The sequence below is a fragment of the Acartia tonsa genome, chromosome 6 (assembly GCF_053477335.1).
Source record: "Acartia tonsa isolate MP-2025a chromosome 6, ASM5347733v1, whole genome shotgun sequence".
Classification (NCBI taxonomy): Eukaryota; Metazoa; Arthropoda; class Copepoda; order Calanoida; family Acartiidae; genus Acartia; species Acartia tonsa.
In genome coordinates this window covers 42,085,871-42,107,119 of record NC_137265.1, presented here as the reverse complement: position 1 = coordinate 42,107,119, position 21,249 = coordinate 42,085,871, and the positions used below count along the sequence as shown (strand labels likewise).

General features: G+C 30.5%; 1 protein-coding gene across 5 annotated transcripts in view; it reads right to left on the bottom strand.

The window, feature by feature from the left end:
* Positions 1 to 21,249, bottom strand: part of LOC145322705 (uncharacterized) — a 98,399-nt gene that overhangs the window by 15,679 nt on the left and 61,471 nt on the right. Inside the window, exons 4-7 of one of the 5 annotated variants that reach the window (XM_080164920.1) lie at positions 14,022 to 14,488; positions 10,049 to 10,168; positions 6,946 to 7,038; positions 4,832 to 4,852 (exon numbers count right to left, since the gene is read on the bottom strand). In XM_080164920.1, the coding sequence (XP_080021046.1) occupies positions 4,832 to 4,852; positions 6,946 to 7,038; positions 10,049 to 10,168; positions 14,022 to 14,488 (701 nt within the window). The remainder of the gene's footprint in view (positions 1 to 4,831; positions 4,853 to 6,945; positions 7,039 to 10,048; positions 10,169 to 14,021; positions 14,489 to 21,249) is intronic. The other 4 variants (XM_080164923.1, XM_080164924.1, XM_080164925.1 and 1 more) reach the window with 4 other exon arrangements.

Here is a 21,249-nt window from a genome sequence, read left to right as displayed (position 1 = left end):
GTAATTTAACAACAAACAAATTTGCTTTTATGTTTTTTTCTGTAATTTGAAAGAAACATGGAGATAAAGGTCATTTTATGAAGGTAGATAGAAAATTACCAGATTAACCCCTCCCGAAAATAGCCCCCCCTTACCCTATCCATCTATCTATCCATCAATATATCCATCTATCTATCCATATATCTATCCATCTACCTATCCATCTATCTATCCATCTACCTATCCATCTATCTATCCATCTACCTATCCATCTATCTATCCATCTATCTATCCATCTATCTATCCATCTATCTATCCATCTATCTATCCATCTATCTATCCATCTATCTATCCATCTATCTATCCATCTATCTATCCATCTATCTATCCATCTATCTATCCATCTATCTATCCATCTATCTATCCATCTATCTATCCATCTATCTATCCATATATCTATCAATCTATCTATCCATCTATCTATCCATCTATCTATCCATCTATCTATCCATCTATCTATCCATCTATCTATCCATCTATCTATCCATCTATCTATCCATCTATCTATCCATCTATCTATCCATCTATCTATCCATCTATCTATCTATCCATCTATCTATCCATCTATCTATCCATCTATCTATCCATCTATCTATCCATCTATCTATCCATCTATCTATCCATCTATCTATCCATCTATCTATCCATCTATCTATCCATCTATCTATCCATCTATCTATCCATCTATCTATCCATCTATCTATCTATCCATCTATCTATCCATCTATCTATCCATCTATCTATCCATCTATCTATCCATCTATCTATCCATCTATCTTTCCATCTATCTTTCCATCTATCTATCCATCTATCTATCCATCTATCTATCCATCTATCTATCCATCTGTCTATTCATCTATATATCGATCCATCTATCTATCCATCAACTATTCATCTCTTTATCCATCAACTATCAATTTATCCATCCATCAATCTATCCCTCTATCTATCCATCTGTCTATCCACTTACTTATCCATCTATCTATCCATATATCTATTCATCTATCTATCCATCTATCTATCCATCTATCTATCCATCTATCTATCCATCTATCTATCCATCTATCTATCCATCCTTCTATCTATCCATCTATCTATCCATCAACTATCTTGAATTTCGTGTTTAAATCGTCTAATTAGGGGTTTTGGTTATCAGAGCAATATGAGAATTTTTTAGTAGCGCAGCTACCCTATCACTAGCTTTTTGGGCACTTAAAAGTGTAACTATGTCAATTGTAGTCCGATTTTAGTGTTCAAAGTGTCAAATTTGGGGTCATGTAATTCATTTCAGTAGGAGGGGAGGGGATGGTGTAAAGGGGGTGGATGGGGATCCTTATTTTAGCAAGCTACAAGTTTCACTTTATTTTTATGTTTAATAAGCCATTATAAATGTGGGCATGATTAACATAAATTTTTATTAACTAATATCTATATTTATAATGATATTATGATTCTTGTTTACTGTTCACATGAATACTAGCGGCTTCGCTCCTAGCCTCTAGGGGATTTGCCCCAAGAGGTAATTAAACAAGGATGACAACATCCATGAAAGAAGCGAAGCTCTGAAATGGAAGGACAAACAAACATTAACACTTGTGAAGTGTCAGAACTGAATATTAATGCATGTCTATACAAAATTGTAATTAAAACTGATTAAATACATGTTACTGTTTAAGGACATACTGACGTTTTTAGGACTTGATTATAGAGTTGCTTCGCTTATAACATTACACCTTATTGAAATAGGAATCAGAATTTAAAAAATCAGATGAATAGGATATTTGTAACATTCAAAACCATTATTTGTTGTCAAAAAAGTAAAAATCAGTAAAATGGATGTACGGACTTTCTGGTAACGAGTTGCTGTGCTTTCTAAGTCGTACCTAACTGTTGTAGAAATCAGCATGAAAAGTTTGAGATCGATAGGACTGTTCTAGCCTGTTTAAGTTAAGTAAAAGAGCTATCTGTACCAGACGTACGGACGGACCGACCCTAATTATAGAAATATGAAAAAATTGAGGAGGATTTTTATTTTTGAAAAAGAGCTTTAAACAACCCCAGGACCAGTAGATATATTACCTGAAGAGTAGAATTCAATCTGTTTAGTGGTTAGCGAGATCTTAAGAGATGGGCGGACAGACAAACAGACATCAAGATACTTTGTATTATATATTAACACCTAGGGATCTAAGGAACAAAACAATAACCGATTAATATGTACATCCCCAATATTGATACATATTTAATAAATTATATTACAAAATTATTTGTCTGTAGATGACAATTAGTGGTTGAAAAGTTTTGACACTTATCTTAATGAACCAACTAATAAAAAATCAATTAAATTTCCTGAAGTTCTTATGCTAACGAATATAAAAACGTTATTATAAAACTTTGAAGGTTGGGGACTAGTGTAATTAACAGTCCCCTCCCTTTCTAAATAAAACTGCTGACATAAAACATGAATACCATGTAACTACATAATTTAAAAACAAAGCATTACCAATAGACAGACAGATAGACTACTTGCTAATTCCAATTTAGAATGATTATAAGAACCTCACGTTATTTGCATATTTACTTTACTTTTCCGCAGTGAGGTAGGGGACATTGGGCTGTTTATAACACTAGTCCCAAAAGTTTTACAGTTGTGTGTTCAAACGTTTTAACTACTTTAATCTACACAAGGAGTAATTTTGTGTATTATCATTGGGGTGTACAACAATTTATTGACCTTTGTCTTATCCCTTTAGATCCCTGATATATGTAATAATCTATAGAAACGATTATTTAGTTACATTAAAACATCAAACATAAAGAAGTTTAGATTTAGGTTTAGCCCCCCCCCCTCTCCTTCCCATCATTTAGTGGAATAGAACTTGAAAATACTTATTATTAACTTTAATTCTAAGTCAGAATAAATATTTCCCAATATGTCTATGTTTTTGTGTCTTTTATTTATTTGAATTATATCTTAAGTTTTGACTTTAAAAGTGCATTTGAACGCTTTTTCTTACAAACTTTTCGTGCACTTACGTTCAGAAAACGGACTAAAAACCCCTACGGGGGCGCAGGGGGGTAAGTGAAACCAGTACTGGCGATTAAAATATGTCTTTGGGTAATCAAATATCGTTTTTTTAGCCGGCGACACCCGGCGAAAACATGTTTCCTCTTACTGTGATCTTAAAAGTTGATTAAAAAACAAACAAAAAAAAACTAAAATCTTGACTTCAACTAGAATTATTTAGGACTAATTTCTTCAGTTTGTGTTTTTTTCTTTTATAGTGTCAAAATATATGTAATGCATGACTCATCAAAAGTTATTTTGTCTAATTACGTTAATTCTAAGAGATTTTATAATACTTTTAAAATTGTTGGTGAAACACAAAAAGTATGCCTTTTTCTGTAAGAAAATTTTTGCATTTCTTGACTTCCATGCATTAGAATGCTTACTTGAAAAGCGTATTTTTACGATTTCTTTGAAATCTGATGTACATTGGGTATGATAATACTCATAGAATGTTTAAAACTTGATTTGGGGGTGGTGAATTGATGCCCCTTCTTGCCCCTATGTGCAATGGTAATTTCACATTACCAAATATTAATTGGAATCTTTGAAAATCATCCAACAGAAACCTATTGGCAGTTTAGAAGGGAATTTAAACACCCAACCATTCGATAAAAAGATATTTCAAAAAGCAAATTTACTACTTTGAATGTTATCAGATTTAAATTTGTCAAAATTAACTATAACCATCACTCACATTCTTAAGCCCTTTTCGTGGTTCATGATAATAATTATAAAATGAAAGAAGTGGAAAATTGTTTATTCTTTCAACTATATGTAGGAAGAAACTTGATATTCCGTATGTTCTCTGAATTTTCTCCCATTTTTCATTAGAATTCTTCACGGAATACAAATATAGGAATCCTCACTCGTGGGATGGGATACAAAATACACGCAGCCTTGCACATTCACAAGCTTTATATTAAAGTAACAGGATGTCCATCTGTATGTCCGTCTGTCGTTAACCGCTGAACTGATATGGTTCTCCTTTAAATACTAAGTTTCAAATATATATATATATTTTTTTTTTTTGGGGGGGGGGGTACCATAACCTCCTGATGTATCTAATATTTATGTATGACAAATAAGTTTCATTGTCGGTTGATCTTTTAAATTATCAATTGTCAGGCAGGTTTTAGGCTAATGTTGGGAGGTTAAAGCAGAAAGATTAAATTTGTTTTAGTTTACTAGATATTAATCGTTGCTTGAAAACTGCCCTTTTGAGAAATAGAGTAGGATTTTTCTTCTTTTGAATTTAGACTATTTTAGTAACAGTTGTTTTATTTTGTGTTTGTATACTTTGTAATAGCTCCCACTATAATCCCTTTTTACCTCTGTTAATTTAGTTAGTTCAGAAGGGGGATAAAGAATTTGTTTCATAACTTTTAATGATGTAATAATTATTAGGATAGTGATATATTATATTTGTCTTTCTTATATTTCACAGTGGAAAAAACAATTAGCTTTTAATACTGTTTTTGCTATAATATCAATAGAAAATTTCTTTTGTAGCAGTTTTATGAACAAAAAATAAGAAAAATATATGATGATTTTGTGGCTGTCTTAATCAATAAATTGTCAATTACTGTTTGATCAAGAAATATAAAAAATGTGCAAATTTCCAAAAATACAACTGGGGTTAACTACAATGAATTTTCAACTTTGTTTCAATTATAAAAAATAAAAATATGTAAAATAGCTAGTCTAAGAGATTTAGAAACTTACTTTATCAAAATCATTTAAGTACTGTGAAAAAATGGAATATAAAGTAGTAGATTATGTTTAGTATTACAAAAAGATTCTTAAAATTATTATTGATATGTTTGTTTTTTCATTGCAATCCAGCCCCAAGATTTATATAAAGTGATATAGAATAAGACGCATGTAAAAAAGATAATTAAAACTTCAAAGATTACAAAAAAATTATTTCAAATTTGAAGCCTTTGATAGATTTCACTGTGTATCTTTGGACAAAGAAAGTTAATAGTAAACCTTTAAAAAAGATGATCTCATTCCTTTTGCATTTGATAGTATACACATATCTGCTCCTTCTTGCAAGACATGTTTTTTACATGTTTACTCAGCATAATCTTTTACATTTGTTTTTTCTAATTGCTTTTCCTAGAACTTACCTCATGCATACAAATAAACCAAAAATGACCTCATCATTAAGTATAAGGGACTTTCACACCAAGTTAAAGCATTACATTAAAATGAAATCATTTTAAAATGTTTTGTAAATCAATAAATTATCAAAATTCTCCCAAGGGAACTTCATATCAAGTTCAAAAATGCAACAGGCATGTAATTTTCTTTTCGAGTAAGGTTTATGCTATCTTTAACTTTCTTTGTCCGAAAGCACACAGTGATTATATAAAAAGTGCATTACAAACTTGAAGCTATGTGTAGCCTTACTTTTCAATATGAACCCTTCACATCATCTACAAATACAAAATTCACTCTTTAAATGTTTTTATTTTTTTATATTAAATCATAGAGTCTAAATTCATTCAAAGAAACACCAAACTTGAAATATTATTTACATTTAGTTAAAAACAAAAATGGAAGTCAAATAGTTTATATAAGTAAAATATCCAATACTGATTTTAAAACCTTTATCACATTATTATTACTGAAGGGTTCAAACTGAATATAAAAGGCTATCCAAGATAGAAAGTTAAGACAGAACAGCTAACTTCGTCTATTGCTAATAAGAGAGGGACAGATTGGAAGCTAGAGAAAGATTTAACAACAAGAAATAGCAGAAACAAAATTTGGCTGTTCAGATCAAAGTCAACAAGCTAATTCTTGAAATTTTATATCTTAAATAATTTTAAAATATTTTTTTTTTTGTTGAGAAAATGACTTGTATTGCACTGAACAGCCTTTTTCAGAGTGGGAACATAAAATTAAAACCATCCCTAAGACAACCTTTAAATTAATACTTTCCATATATCAGGTGTTGCTTCATAAGACCTACACTCATAAGGGCTACACTCATAAGACCTACATTCATAAGACCTACACTGACATAAGACCTACACTCAAAAGACCTACACTGACATAAGACCTAATGTGAGATAAGGCCAACTCTCATAAGACCTAGACACATAATGAAGGCTAAAATGTGTAAAAAAAATTTACAAAAATATTGTGTAAATAAATTGACAAAAAAAAAAAAATTTTCCAATTGCATTGTAAAAAATCAACGATCAAATCATTCGATACTTGTCCGTGAGTTGTAGCAGACCCGAGAATATAGAATGGAAACAGCAGCTTTACTACAAGCTGTTTTCTATATTTAATTTATAATTTCTTTCATTGTTAAATTGTTTAAGTTTTATAATAAATTATATGTCTTTAGGCTTTATGAGTGTAGATCTTTTGTCAGTGTAGGGCTTATGTCAGTGTAGGTCTTATGATTGTAGGTCTTATGTCATATTAGGTCTTATGAGTGTAGGTCTTATGTCAGTGTAGGTCTTATATTAATTAGGTCTTATGAGTGTAGGTCTTATGAAGCAACACTAGCCCTTACTTTGTTACAATTTACAAATTAACCAAATGAAAGTGACTAAAAGTTACACTAGCCCTTACTTTCTTACAATTTACAAATTAACCAAATGAAAGTGACTAAAAGTTACTATTATTTTTAATTTGTTATGACTTATTTTTAGAACTTAAAATAACTTCCTTAAGTATTTAAAACCAACTTGATATTTCTACTAAATCATTCTATATTACCTTTAATTTTAAAGATCTAAGTAAAACTTACAGTTACTTGTTCCCACTCCTTTTTAAAAAAGAAAATATTTGAAGAAATTTGTATGTATTTAAAATACCTTTGTAGTGTATTCAACTAATGCATCAAACTCAAATGAAGTGTTGTCCTTCAACTGAGGCAATCTTAGGTCATCTTCCCAATCAAAGCTCGCCTGCAAACCATATTTTTTTGTTTCTTTTTGGATAATTTTTTAACTTAATGGAATATTTTGACCATTAGGGTTTAAAAAATAATAAAACAGTTAAAAAAATTTAATGCTTAATCAACAAATCTTGAACTGATAAATCATTAAACCTGGCTGCTAATATTTTTCACAGTATTATATAGGTTTCAATCATATTTGATTTGACCCATCTAAAAGCAATAAATATCCCATCAATTTGGTGTAACTAATATCTAAACAAGGCTTAGTTCCTACAGCTGAAACTATTTGAATACCTCAAATGATAGAAATATGCATATTTATGCAACACATCATTAATAATCTTTTTCTACCATATATGCCCTGATACTAACGTCAGTAGAACTAATAAATAATGCATTACAAGTATAAATGATAAGTAAATATTCGGCCGTTATTAATTGATGAAATAAATAGATACATCAACTATTAGGAATTGGTCAATTAATAAACATAAAGCAATAGAGTACAAAATTGTCCATAACATAAAAAGAGTTTCTAAAATATTTCTAAAATATGAAGGACAATAAAAAGAAGTTGAGAAATTTCTTAAAAAGAAGTTAGATTGGCATTTTAATATTCAATTTTTTTTAAAAGTAATCCTTACAAAATCTAATAAACAAAAAAACAATCTAAAAACACTGTAAGAAAGTTTAGATATGTGTGTGAGAGTGCATAAAGGTTGGTAAAACACGTGTTGTAAGTGTTGAATATGGGGGACAAAATGTGTTGAATATAGAGGGACACAGTGCACAAAATATATCATTTATCATCAACAATGATTCTACAATATCCCTTGGAATAAGAAGTGGACCACCATATTCCAATGAAAAAGGTACCAAGGTAGAACAAAGCTCTACAAAGTGTTCGAAAAAATTAGCCGTGTGACGTCATTAGATCCATCTTTTAAGGGGTTTCCTTTCCCACTTCTCTCATACCTCATTTTTATGACATCACATATTTTATTTTTCGGACACTTTAAAGAGCTTCAGGTACAACCATTTGCTAGTAATCATATTTGTTTTAAATGGGTTATCTGAGACAAACCATTTTAGAACCCCATAGGACTTAGAATCTGAAAAGGGCTAGTATTGTAGAAAATGTGATTGGATAAGAAATTCCCTTTGATCACTTAATAGGCCTCAATTCTGTAGAGAAGTGGCGCATTTTATTGTAAAATATCTTCACCGTCTCTATTTTCATTTTTGTTAGTGATGGGACAAGGTTTAGGTAAGGGGGTGAATTTGGTGGTTCAACCGCAGTTCTGGGGAAATTGCCAATGATACTGCAAACTTTACAAAATATGTGCCACAGAACAAAATTGAGAGAGAATAAAATATAGAAAATCCGCCAAAGAAAGGATTATTTATCTGAATTTAAGTAGGGTTCCATCTTGATAAAGTCAAAAAGAAAACGTTGGAATGAAATCTGATCTGTATTTGAGTTTAAAACATTTTCCCCAACTTTTTGAGAAATATATTTTTAAATAGAAAGATTTTTCATTTTATAGTAAATTTTTTTTGTATAATTTTATATTTTAGAGTAAAATGTAAAAAGTTATTACCCAATAAACGAAAAAAGAAGTAACGTAAATAAATAACAGTTAGATTAAAAATGTTAAAAAAGTCATATATTTAGTATTTTGCTTTAACCAGTATTTGCATCTACCAGTATTTTGGATTCAATGTTTATAAATATTATACTCATAGATCGAAACAATATAGTTAGCTTGGCTGGCATAGCAGCCCGGCATACATAGAAGCCAGGTCGTTTCACACAATGATACAAAAAAATAATTTGAAGCTTATTAAACGTCAGAAGATAAGCTTGGATTAAAAGTGCACTTTCCAGTTTAAGGAACTTATTTTATCTTTTATCCAAGTTTTTAAACCTTAAATTGTTCAAACTAAGACGTTCTTGTATAACTTTATCAACAAATGCTTTGATGATGTCAAACTGACTAAAGTAAATTTTCAAGATTTAGATAATCGAATTATAATTGAAAAAAAAATTGTTAACATGACTTTCATTTTGCATTAATCTGTTTGTCAACTTATTTATATTTGAGCCTAGTGTGGCCCCATGGCCCTGCCAGGTTAAAAAATACTGGTGTATAATAAAACTAGACATCCGCATAGTATTAACTCAAACCAAAATAAAATACCAGGTAAATTTGCAATATTCCCCTAACTGCGAGTGGATCATGATTGCCTACCCATCCTTCCCTAATGGTATGCTTCCGCAGATGTATCTGCAAAGACCAAATGTAATGAAGGCGGTAGGGGATTAAGTTTGGTCCAGTAAGCAATAAAAGGTAAATGCACGGTAAATTTTCAATTCCTTATAGAATTAAATAAATTTAAAAAACTCTAGGGTAATTATAAGGTAATCTGTACAATCCCATCATTTTATTAAATATCAATTTGGAAAAACTTTAACAAAAATTAATGAATAAGTTACTTGTAGATCGATATTCATATCGAATATATAAAAAATCTAAAATTTCAGTAATGAAATTTAGCACTATCTTAAAAATAATGATTTTTATTTATTTTCTACATTATTAATACTTTTGATCGTATTGAACGCTGAAGATAAAAATAAATCTAGAAATATTGCACCGAAAGCTAAATTCAAATGTTTCAAAACAGGCTGAAATCTTTAAGAATAACAATAGATATCTAATAACTTATTTTAAAAATTTTAGATTCTCAGCTTAATTAAGAATTATCAATTATAATATTTAAAGTTAGCTTTTCAGTTATGTGATAAGTGAAAAAGGGTGTCATGAGAAGAGAAAATATTGAGATTTGTGGAAAGGACAATTGGCGAAAAAATAATCTTACCCCAATAATTAAGTATCTTATATTTATTTGGGGGTTTAAATTAATTTTATTGCCATTGACCTTTCCATTATTGATAAAATAGGACACACGTGTAAAAAAGAAATCCCAGTGCAGGAAAATTTCACGCGTTCGACCTTTGACGGACTTGTGTCCAGCGGTAGAGCCTGCGGCCTGCCCTGGCCGACATTATACCCGCCGCGGCCAAGAAGCTCGCGGACATAGATCCTGGTCGGAGTGACCTCGGTCTCTTCACCCTAGTTAACAATTTAATTTGTTATACCTTTATCTCTATGTTCTAAACCCAACAACAAAATATAAAAAAAATTATTTGGCATATACCTTTGTTCCTGAGTTCTATACCCCAGGTGTTATTATAGAGGTAATTATCATGGAAGAACAAGGATTAAAACATAAGCAGCGAATCACAAAAAAACATGGATGGCTATAGGATAGTATAGAGCCGATGTTCAGAGGTATTGAACAAGACTAAGAAATTAAAGAGAAAGAAGGATATGACAAAAAAACAACAACTTTATAATAAGAAAGTTGTAGGCTTTTTGAAAAGGGGTATAAAACAAAGAAATCAGAAATCTAAAAAAAATCACAATTCTCCTGTATCGTTTCGGATTAACATAATGACGGACAGACATACAAAGTTAATTTTAGAGTAGCTCCGCCAATAAAACGTTGCGCTAAAAATAGACTAAACTTAAATGTTTTATAATAGAGCAACTGTTACAATGTTTGGGGAAAAAATTTCTAAGCTCTATAAAAATATTTTGAAAATCAGTAACACCCCTGACATATTGATATTAATTGTTGTTGTTAAAAGCGAAGCTTTTCTATAATTAGGGTCGGTCCGTCCGTCCGTACGTCTGTCCGTAACGGATAGCTTTTTTCGTTAATTTAGGCATGTTAGAATTGTCCTATCGATTTCAAATTTTGCATGGTGATTCCTTTTATAGTTAGGTACGATTTAGAAAGCGTAGCAACTCTATAATCCTCACCAAAATGTCCGTATGTCTATTTTAAACATGTTGATTTTTTTACTTTTTTAACAACAAATTTTTATGTGAACTAATCATCCGATTGATCTGATTTTTGGTATATTGATTGATTCCTGGGACAACAAAGTATAATGTAATAAGCGAAGCAACTCTATAATAAAGTCCTAAAAATGTAAGTATGTCCATAAACATTATCCTGAATCAAGCAGTTTTTCAACAAATTTTCTTACAATTTTGCTTTGACTCTTTTACATTTATATAATGATTATTCAGTTCTGACACTATACAAGTGTTAATGTCCGTTTGTCCTACTGTTTCAGTGCTTCGCTTTTATGGATGTTGTCATCCTTGTTCTATCTATTTTGTTCTATGAAGGTATTATACCACTATGTAAAATATTTATTATAACATAACCTTTCTTTCCTTCTTCCCTGTTCCAGTAATTTACCTTTACCTGGTATGGATGTACAATAATAAAGGGAACAGAAATTTATTTAAATATCTTTTTAATTTTTTTATTTATTTTAGGGATCTTTAATATACTCAGGTATATACCTGTCCGTTTGTCTGTCCAAATGTCCACTGGTCAAACTTGTTTAAAGTGACAATGTTGTTATATTTTTATAATAGTTTAATTTTAAATTTAAACTATTCATCCTGTTGTTAGTTTGTAATTGCTACGCTATTTATGAATTTATCTTGTTCTTAAAAATACTTGTTCATTTTTGCCTATTACAATGGTCCTGAAGTAAATGAGGGAAAAAACTAATTTGCGTGTTTCTGTGAAAACCAGGAACAATTGCCAAAACTTTCTAGGAAAAATATACCTCCATTCGACTTGTGGACCCTTCCCCATCCCTCTCGCTTTTACCCTAGTAATAACTTTAAAACTACCCTTCCGGGGACCTCATCCTTGGCTATGTTATAATCCTAAAAGCCTTACTTTCCTACCTATAAGCAACAACAAATGCATTTAGTAAAAGTACGTGGGGAATAATTATACTGTTCCAATTACAAAAAGAAGGATATTGCTATTCTAGGTAAAAACCATGGGAAAACTAAAGTATCATACTTCCTTATAAATCACTAATACCTATTTGCAAAATTTGTCCACAACTTAAAATTTCAGCAGTACCGCCTTTGTATCTGTAAGTCTTTCATGAATTTATAGTTTAGAATATTTTTTATATCTGAGATATATTATTTCATATTTTAAAATAGAGTACCCAATAATACTTTGATAAATAGTTTCAAAATTATCTTTTTAATTATATGGATTATTGATAAACTTTAATCTTGCTATTGCTGCGAAATTTTTGTACGAAATTATCCTTGTGTAGTTATTATTTGTTTCAAAATTGAAAAAAAAACTCTATTGAACCATGATGTTTATGGTACATTGGACAAAATGTACTTGTTTTGAAAATAAAACTGTTAGTTCTCATTATATACTTTATATACTACTTTGCAGGGAGGGAGAGGACAATGTCAGCTAAATTAATCTGCAAATATTTCTCTTCTCAAATATCTACAATATTATGTTATAGATGTATAGATAAAATTAACTTTTCTTGCATTGTCCTATCCTTGTATCCCTGACTACTCTCTGCAACAATTATTTTTAATAAATAATATCTATTTTTAGACTAGAAACCCTTCACAGTTCCCAATTAAACCAGGTTTAGAATAGTGCGACTTCTCCATCATTTATCTATGACGTAGTGTTCTTGGATGCTGTCTAAAATGGTGCAAAAAATGGGGACAAATTTCAAATTGTTTTGGCGTGTGACGTCATACCCCCATCTCTTTTCTAGGGGATTTCTTTCCTCCTTCCCTTTTCTTTCCCCTCACTTGTGACGTAAATAAACAGCCCCGTCAAATCAATTTGAAATTTGTCCCCATTTTTTGCACCATTTTAGACAGCATCTGTTCTTGTATTAGTGACTTTAAATCTTTTTTTTGTTTGATTGCTGATGAAATGAAAATTAATATGTATTCTAAAGTTATATTAGTGATTTATTAAACAATTCCGCGTAAAGTTAGATTTTACCTTTCTTACATTTCCCCCCAAATTTCTACTGAAACTATTCATATCAAAAGTAAAATATGCTTCCTATTGCTGTGCTAATTATGGTCACATTTATCCCTGTTTTTTTGTCTATACATGAATACTAGCGGCTGTGGCCCTAGATTCTACTCATATTTGTAAGAAGAGAGCATAAAAATAGCCTAAAACTACCATGGGACCTATGAAAAGCTTCCCTAAATTCAATGAGTTAAATAGTTATTGAAATCTTAAGTTTCAGATAAAATCATTTTAATTCTTTAATTAATAGGATGTCGTCTTCTTTAAAATTTAAGGTTTAAAGCTAGCTAAGATGCAGTTATAGGCACATTTAGACATTGGACATTTGGCATGTAAAAAGCCGCAGGTTTTTAGATAACAAAATGAAGATTAGGTAAAATAATATTAATAGAGTAACAAGATATTATATCGACCATTTTATCCAGTATCTAACACATATAGAAACATAAAAAAATACTTTAATAACTTATTTTTTAAATGTTCAAATAAAAATAAAGATAAATGCGGTAATTTGGCAGTCAAATCATTCTAATACCTGCTTCTAAATTGATATTTTTGATTTTTTATATTTCTAGGATAGTTCTATAAGTAGATACTCATTAACCAATTGATACAATAATCTTGTCACTATTTATAAAGACAGCTTGACTTTACCAAAACAATCGATTCATTTTTATAAACCTACAACTTTTTGGCTGATTCGAGGCAATTAAAATATGTACAACATTTAGGAATCTTAATTTAAAATTATTTAGCTTATACATCGAATTACCATGCATATTTAGTTACGAAATTAGTTTTATACGAATTTAAAATATACTAAATATTAAAAGAATAGTGAAATTCTATAAGGAAAATTATTTTTTGACATTACTGCACATGACTAGGACATTATAGGATAAAAATTAAATAGAATTCTTCAATACAAAAGACGTTAAAAATCATTAAGAATTATAATTTTCATGCCTGAGATAAAATTATGAATTATCTTTGCACTTAATCAAAAGAACTTACCGGCTTTTGGGCCATTGGTGACATCACATTCTTTAAGGATTTCGAGGTATAGAGGGCGCCACTCGCCTCCGTGGAGGCCACAGGGTTGGCAGGAACAGTGCCAGCGACCACAACATCGGACACAGGCAGGTCCATGAGGTTGGCTGGCTGATGGTGTCCGCCACTAGCGGCCCCACCATGAACATTCAACGGCCCCCCTGCGGAAGTGGGTACGGGCTGACCACCACCGCCTCCCCCGTTCGAGCCGCCGGCCGGTCCTCCTCCCAAGCCGCCCACTAGGCTTGAAAGACCGAGGCCACCTCCACCTTTGCGGGGCGGCGGCGGCCGTCCTCGCGGCCGGATAAACTCGTGGTCGTGCAGCTTGTAGCAACCGGTACCCGTGTGGCCCTGGTGCTTGGGCACGGGGTCGGGCACTGACTCCTCCATGTCAACGTCTACTTGGCTTCCAAGGACAGACATGTTGTGACCTGACAAGTAAAATAAATATTTTAGATTCTATTTGGTTCTAGTTGAATTTTACCAACACAGGATTGCACCAAATCATTTTACTAAATCAATTAACCATAGAATGAATCTAACCCTTTGTAAGCCTTACCTAAAAGCTGCAATCCCGTGTGGGTAATCAAACCCTATTTCTATGAAACAAGACATATTTGTTCTAAACTGCTAGGAGAATATTAATCTTAACAAAATACATTTTGTACTCCATAAGAAACTCTTAAAAAGCTTTAAGTTAAGATTAATATTTTCAATAATCTAATTCATAATATGAAATTCTAGAGAGATATCAATATTACAGGTTTTTATCTAATGGTACATAAAATACAAATCTTACTTAGACCCCTGTTGGGCTAAGACAACTGTACACTGTCGACTAGGTTTCTAGTAGTAAGCAGGGAGATACATAAATAATTATAATAAAGGCAGGGATACATGGATAGTACAATGGACGAATATCTGATCTTCGCCATTGTAAACTCTATCTCTGGTAAAAGGATAAGTCTATAATACAAAAAGGTAATAGATTACAAGGAATGAATTAAATATGGCGCCCAAAGAAAAAAATTAATTGTACTCTTTTTGTGGAAAAATTGGTAGTAAAATAGTTTTTTCTTTGAGAGACATATCTCATTATTAAACCCGTGTAATTTTTTTCTATTAAACTATTTCAATATCCTATTGAATTTGATCTAAAAATAATAAATAACTCTAACTGTATAATGAAGATACTAATTTCTATAGGACACTATTTTACAATAATGTAAGTTCAGATTAGCGCAGCTACTCGATAATCTGGTATGCTTGTATATTCGTCTGATGGTCCAAATTCAAACGATCGGTAATAAAAATTTTGACAATTTTAAAAAACATGAATTTCATTTCATACACATAAATGAAACTTTTCTCTAATTTTTGAAATGCCAAAATTGTTTTTTTTTATAGGTTATTACTTCATCATAAATGTCTTAACAATAGTCTGATACTGTTGCGCTACTTTTGGTCGTAATAATCCTTGTTATGAGTATCCTAAGTCTAATTATAAGTACGGGAGTATCAAAGTTTTTAACCAAAAAATGATGTTGTCAACTATTACAACTTTCTACAAAGTTAGTTCCAACCAGGGATAGGAGCAGATATTCAAAACTTTTAATTAATCAAAATTGTTTATTTTAATATTAGTCTTTGTCTTACTTATTTCCCTTTTTATGCTATTTTAAATTTACTCTTTTGAGGACAAATTACATAAGCAATAACTTCATTAAAGGGAAATAGTAAGAGAGGACAATGAAGATTAAATTAATCTACAATTCCTTCATCATCCTCACATTTTTCAGCTAACAACGACAGAATTTTGCATAGAATAATTAGGGGGAAGATTCATTTATCGTAACAATTTACCTTTTCCCAATTCATCAAAGTGAAAGAGTGTGTAGATTTATTTTAACACCTTCTGTAAAAAGCATGATTATAATGTATGAATATCTGCCCCTTTCCCAGGTTATAAGTCTTAGCACATTATATTAACAGGATTCTGCTCTACAAGGTTGTATGGGTTTATTTTGATAATATATCTATCATAATATATGCTGTCCCCTTGGGACTTCGAAAGGTATCTTGATTTGGGGGAGGGGTGGAAATGGGGTCATTTCACCACCTTAAAGTTAAGATTTGAAATTAAATACTGAAGGAAGCCTTCTTTTATGCCGGGTTATTTTATTTTCAAATCAATGGAAAAATAAAATACTGATAATGTTGGGAATAGAAATCTTATGTAAATAGCATAAAAATTATTTTTACCAAGATGAATTAAATTTTTCATCAATGTTATACATATATAGTTTCAAAACCAAAGTTAAATAAAAATAATAAAACAATACAAAATGTAAAATTTACATAGTGAAAAAAAGTTTATTTTTGCCGCACTTCTTTGCTTTAATTCATCAAAAGTTATTTGAAAAGTAAATTTTGCTTTATTATTTCTAAAGATACTCTATAACTTGTTTGCAAAACTAATGTTAAAGTGGCATAATTTAGTTAATGAAAGAGTGTTTAATCTCAGCCCCTCCCAATTATAAAGTATGCATTCTGGAACCTCGTAAAAGTGTCTAACTATGACGTCAGAAAAATTAACAATTAACCAATGAGAGACCGCTATATATCTTACCATTGGTCAATTACAGTGAATACTGGCTTTTCATTGGTTAATTGTTAATTTTTTCTGACGTCATAGTTCGACACTTTTACGAGGTTCTGCATTCTGTAGTGTTTAATTATTAAAGGATAAATAAGTATTTGATTGATTCAAGTAAAATATCTGCTTTTTTTATTAAACTAAAAAATCTATTTTAATTTTAAAATGCTGCACCAATTTTTGAACTAAGTTATCCTTGTATCCAAATAAACATTATGCTTGATAAAAAAGTTTTAATTAGCTTGCACACAAAACAGGTTAGGGATGTGGAGCCGCCAAGAAAAATATTTTTGGATCTACTGCAGTTCACGGTAAAATATTGCTGGTAAGCAATATTTTCCAAAATCTATTACACATTATTTGTATGCCTTCTTGTGCCGCTTAAAAAAGTGTGAAGGCATGATCTGTACATTCAGCCGTTTGGCAGCTAGCAGCCTTTAAAATTCCTAGATTTTAGAAATATTGCTTACCAGCAATATTTTACCGTGAACTGCAGTAGATCCATATTTTTTTATCCTAAAAAAATACGGCCGTATTGCTTTATCAGGATGAGGTTTATAAATTTATCTGATTACTAAATTCAATAAAACGGCATTTTCACTGCAAGTGGCTTACGAGTAGCTCTAAAGCAAAGAAGAATTTGCTGAATAATTCAGCTCCACAACCCTGCAAACCTTTCTCACACACCAAAATTTTTACATTCTCAGAAGTGGGCATAAACAAAAAATTGTAAGAATATAATTATCATTTTTTTTTAAATTAATTAAACCAAAGAATATTTAGATATGCTAATTAAATCTTATAAAAATAGGCCATTTTTATCCACAAATCTAATTTATAACATGACTTAGAAAGTAAATCCAAAAACGAGGGAAAGTTAATGTTTTATTCATGTTGTTATTAATTTTTAATAAACCATGTATTATACTGTATAGTGTATATAAAGAGGATAGTTTTAAAGCTATAATAGTTATATATCGTATCGTATTATAGACTGTTTTCCGTAGATATTAAAATGAAAAGTTTTAGGATTAAAACCAGGTGGATCCAATGAGAAGGACCAGACTAACAAAACTGGTATCAATAATAAGATTTTTATTTTAATATCTGTAGAAAACTGGCTTTAATATGGTACGATAAATGATTTTTCAATGTCCAGAGGATAATAATCAGATTTAAAGCCATTATGAAAATGAATTCTATAAACTTATAAGATAAGGTTGTAGATTAAAAAGTTAAATTGTGTCTATAAAAAGCGCAGCAATAACAGGATAGAAATATTTTAATAAAAAATAATTATGCCTTATACAAAAGAACTGAAATAATTGCTTGTAAATTGAATTAAATCCTTACATAATCCGAGGAGTTAAAATATTTTTTTAACAAGATTTCAGTTACTTGACTGTCGGAGGGAGGACATAGATACTCTATTTTTGAGAAGCTTGCTACTATTAATGTTTTATATAGATATTTATCTATACATTTAGGTTAAATATATAAAAAAGTTAGTCTGTAGCTATAGGTTTCTAGAATAAATAAGATAATTGTTTATACTAGGGATATGATACAATAAACAATACAAAAACGAAGTAGATCAATATTTTTCTAGAACTATTGTCTAAATTTTGAGGTTATTCTAAAAAGCAACTATAGGGGAAGTAGTATGAAATACATAAAAGTAGAAATCGGTTCCACGACAAACGTAAGAGTCCAAAACGTAGGAGTGGAAAAACATCGGAGTGGACAAACGCAGGAGTCCCAAACGTCGGAGTGGGACAAACGCAGGAGTGGGACAAACGTCGGAGTGGACAAACGATTTTTTTTTCAATTTTGAAATTTTTTTTTAATTTTGAATTTTTTTTTCAATTTTGAATTTTTTTATCCCAGTTATAGGCCAGGGGGCCGAGCGCTGCGGCTAGGCAGGCTAGGGGGCCGATCGCTGCGGCCATAATCATTATTTTGTAGACAGTGGTATAAAAAACTTTCAAAATTGTCATATTATTAAAATAGCGGACACTCCTGCGTTTTACTTAAGCAATGTCCACTTCGACGTTTGTTCACTCCGACGTTTTTCCCACTCCTATGTTTGTCCACTCCGACGTTTGGGACTCCTGCGTTTGGGACTCTTGCGTTTGTCCACTCCGACGTTTGGGACTCCTACGTTTGGGGTAGGACCAAGAAATCTTCTAATTAAACTAAACTATAAACGAAGACCGCTATAAAAAAAATCGAAAGACATTTTTTGTATACGTTAACTTTCATTTACTTGAAAAGATCTATAAAACAAAATGGCACTAACAGAAAGTATCTATTATAAAATAGAATTACTTCTAGAATCTATTATAAAGTAGAATTACTTCTAGAATCTATTATAAAGTAGAATTACTTCTAGATTATAGTACATAATTAAAGTCCTAAGTTAGTAAATAACAACTATTGTAGACAAATTTAGCACTAAAGGGATCTGTTCCTACCCTACATGGGATGAAGTATACAATTTTTATGTTTTCTTGCTTTATATTGCTAATTGTAATTAAAACCTATTATTTAAAACCTTACTAGACATTAATAACTTTAAAAAAAAATTTCTAAAAGGTAAGGGTAAAAAAATTATCTATTTATTTTTTGTCAGTTAAGAAGATAAAACAGATAACTAATATTACCTATTATTGTGAATAATTATATTACATTTTACCAAATAGCTTTTTTGAAAACACAAGGCAAAAAAGATTGATATGTCAAATTTTGTAAGGTATAAACTATCATTTGACCAAATCCTTTCAGGAATCTACCCCCTACTACACATATATGACAGTTATATAAAGCAAGAAACATAAGTTGATGATATTTTTGTTACTCACTCTTAAGTTTTATCCAGTAATTTCATGAGGGTAATATAAATAGCCTCTAAAGAGACAATAAAAAATAGTTTAGTATTTTCAAAAGCGATATATATATGATATAAAGTTTAAGCTTTCAGAGACTTGATATACAATTTTAGTAAAAAAACTACTCTAAAAGTTTGCAAGGGTCGTTCCGTTTGTCCATGTATCGTCCTGTAAAATTTTTTCTCGTATTCATTCGAATCTGGTGGATAGGAACCGGTTATTATCCCGACGAAAAAACTATGGTTAGCATCGTTTTATATCCAGCTTTCTACGAATATAAAAATGTACAATCATAAGATTAAAACTTCGGCAACTCGGGGCTAAAAAAACTTGTTTTAATCTTATAATTGTACATTCTATATTCGCGGAAAGCTGTTTATAATACGATGCGAGAAATAACTATTCTTTTTCAATATCAATTATATTTCCCCCTTAATCTAATCCTTCTTACTTAACAGTTCACTTACCCTTTTTCAATTCAATTTTAAAACCTTCCCCTAATATTTAGTATTTTTATCCTTTTGCCCCCTCCTTAGAGTTTTTTCTCCAAGAGATACGCTACAATCGGACGTAAAGGTTCTTGTCAAATAAAATGAATACATAATAAAACTTTTCATTTTAACTTATAAAATAAATGAATATAAAAGTTTTGAAATCGCATATACAAATTGACTTTTAATTGATTTAATATTCAATATATAACCTAAATGAGAGTATAAGTAGTATGAATCCTACAGATTAATTAATAAACTTTTATATTAAATTAAATTAAGTTGGAATTTAATTCAATTACATTACTAAATATCAATGTTCGTTCAATTTATCAAAATCAATATGTAAATATGTTTTCAAATGCTATAAATATTATATTGTTAATTTTTATTTTCTTAAAATTAGATGCTTACTCGTATGATAGTAATTAGGCAGGAGATAGATTTGATTAAAAGCAACTGTCAAAAAAATGGCAGCTAACGCGTATTATAATGGCCTATTTACTGCCAAATTGCTATGAAACGAGTGAATAACTATCTGATTAGGGTTCCCGCGCAGAAACTAGATTTCAATGAAATAATTTTATCAAAAATAAATAGGAGAACATGACAGACAAAGATTCATTATAAATATATAACAGACTACAAAGATGAACATATAGGGGTACATTTTATGATAATTTTGTACCACCAGCAAAGTTTATATACATCATTACTGATATTAATTCATAAATCTTTGTCTACCCTATTCTACTATCTATTCAAAATTTAATTTGTCGGGGTGAGTGTATGATTGACTAATAAATATAAAAAGTCTAGATCCCTAATTCCCTAATTGGTCCAATAGGAGAAGAGTGTAGAATCAATCCGACCTTATTATTTGTGTAAACACTTTGGTACGAAAGGTTGTCATCCATATAAAATAGTCAGGTAAAAATAGTTAAACTTCTTTGGATGAAGCTTGCTTCGGAAAGTTTATATTCTCCAAATATATAAAAAAAATGTTCGTCTGCTAGAAATTCCTTTTTAATATTGGCCGGATTATTATGTCTGACTGTCCTTCTATTGTAATAATTCTATTAAGTGACTCGACATGACCACAAGTTGAGTAAAAGTTTCTCAAATAACACGTCTGTCTTAAACAAAATCAAGAAAAA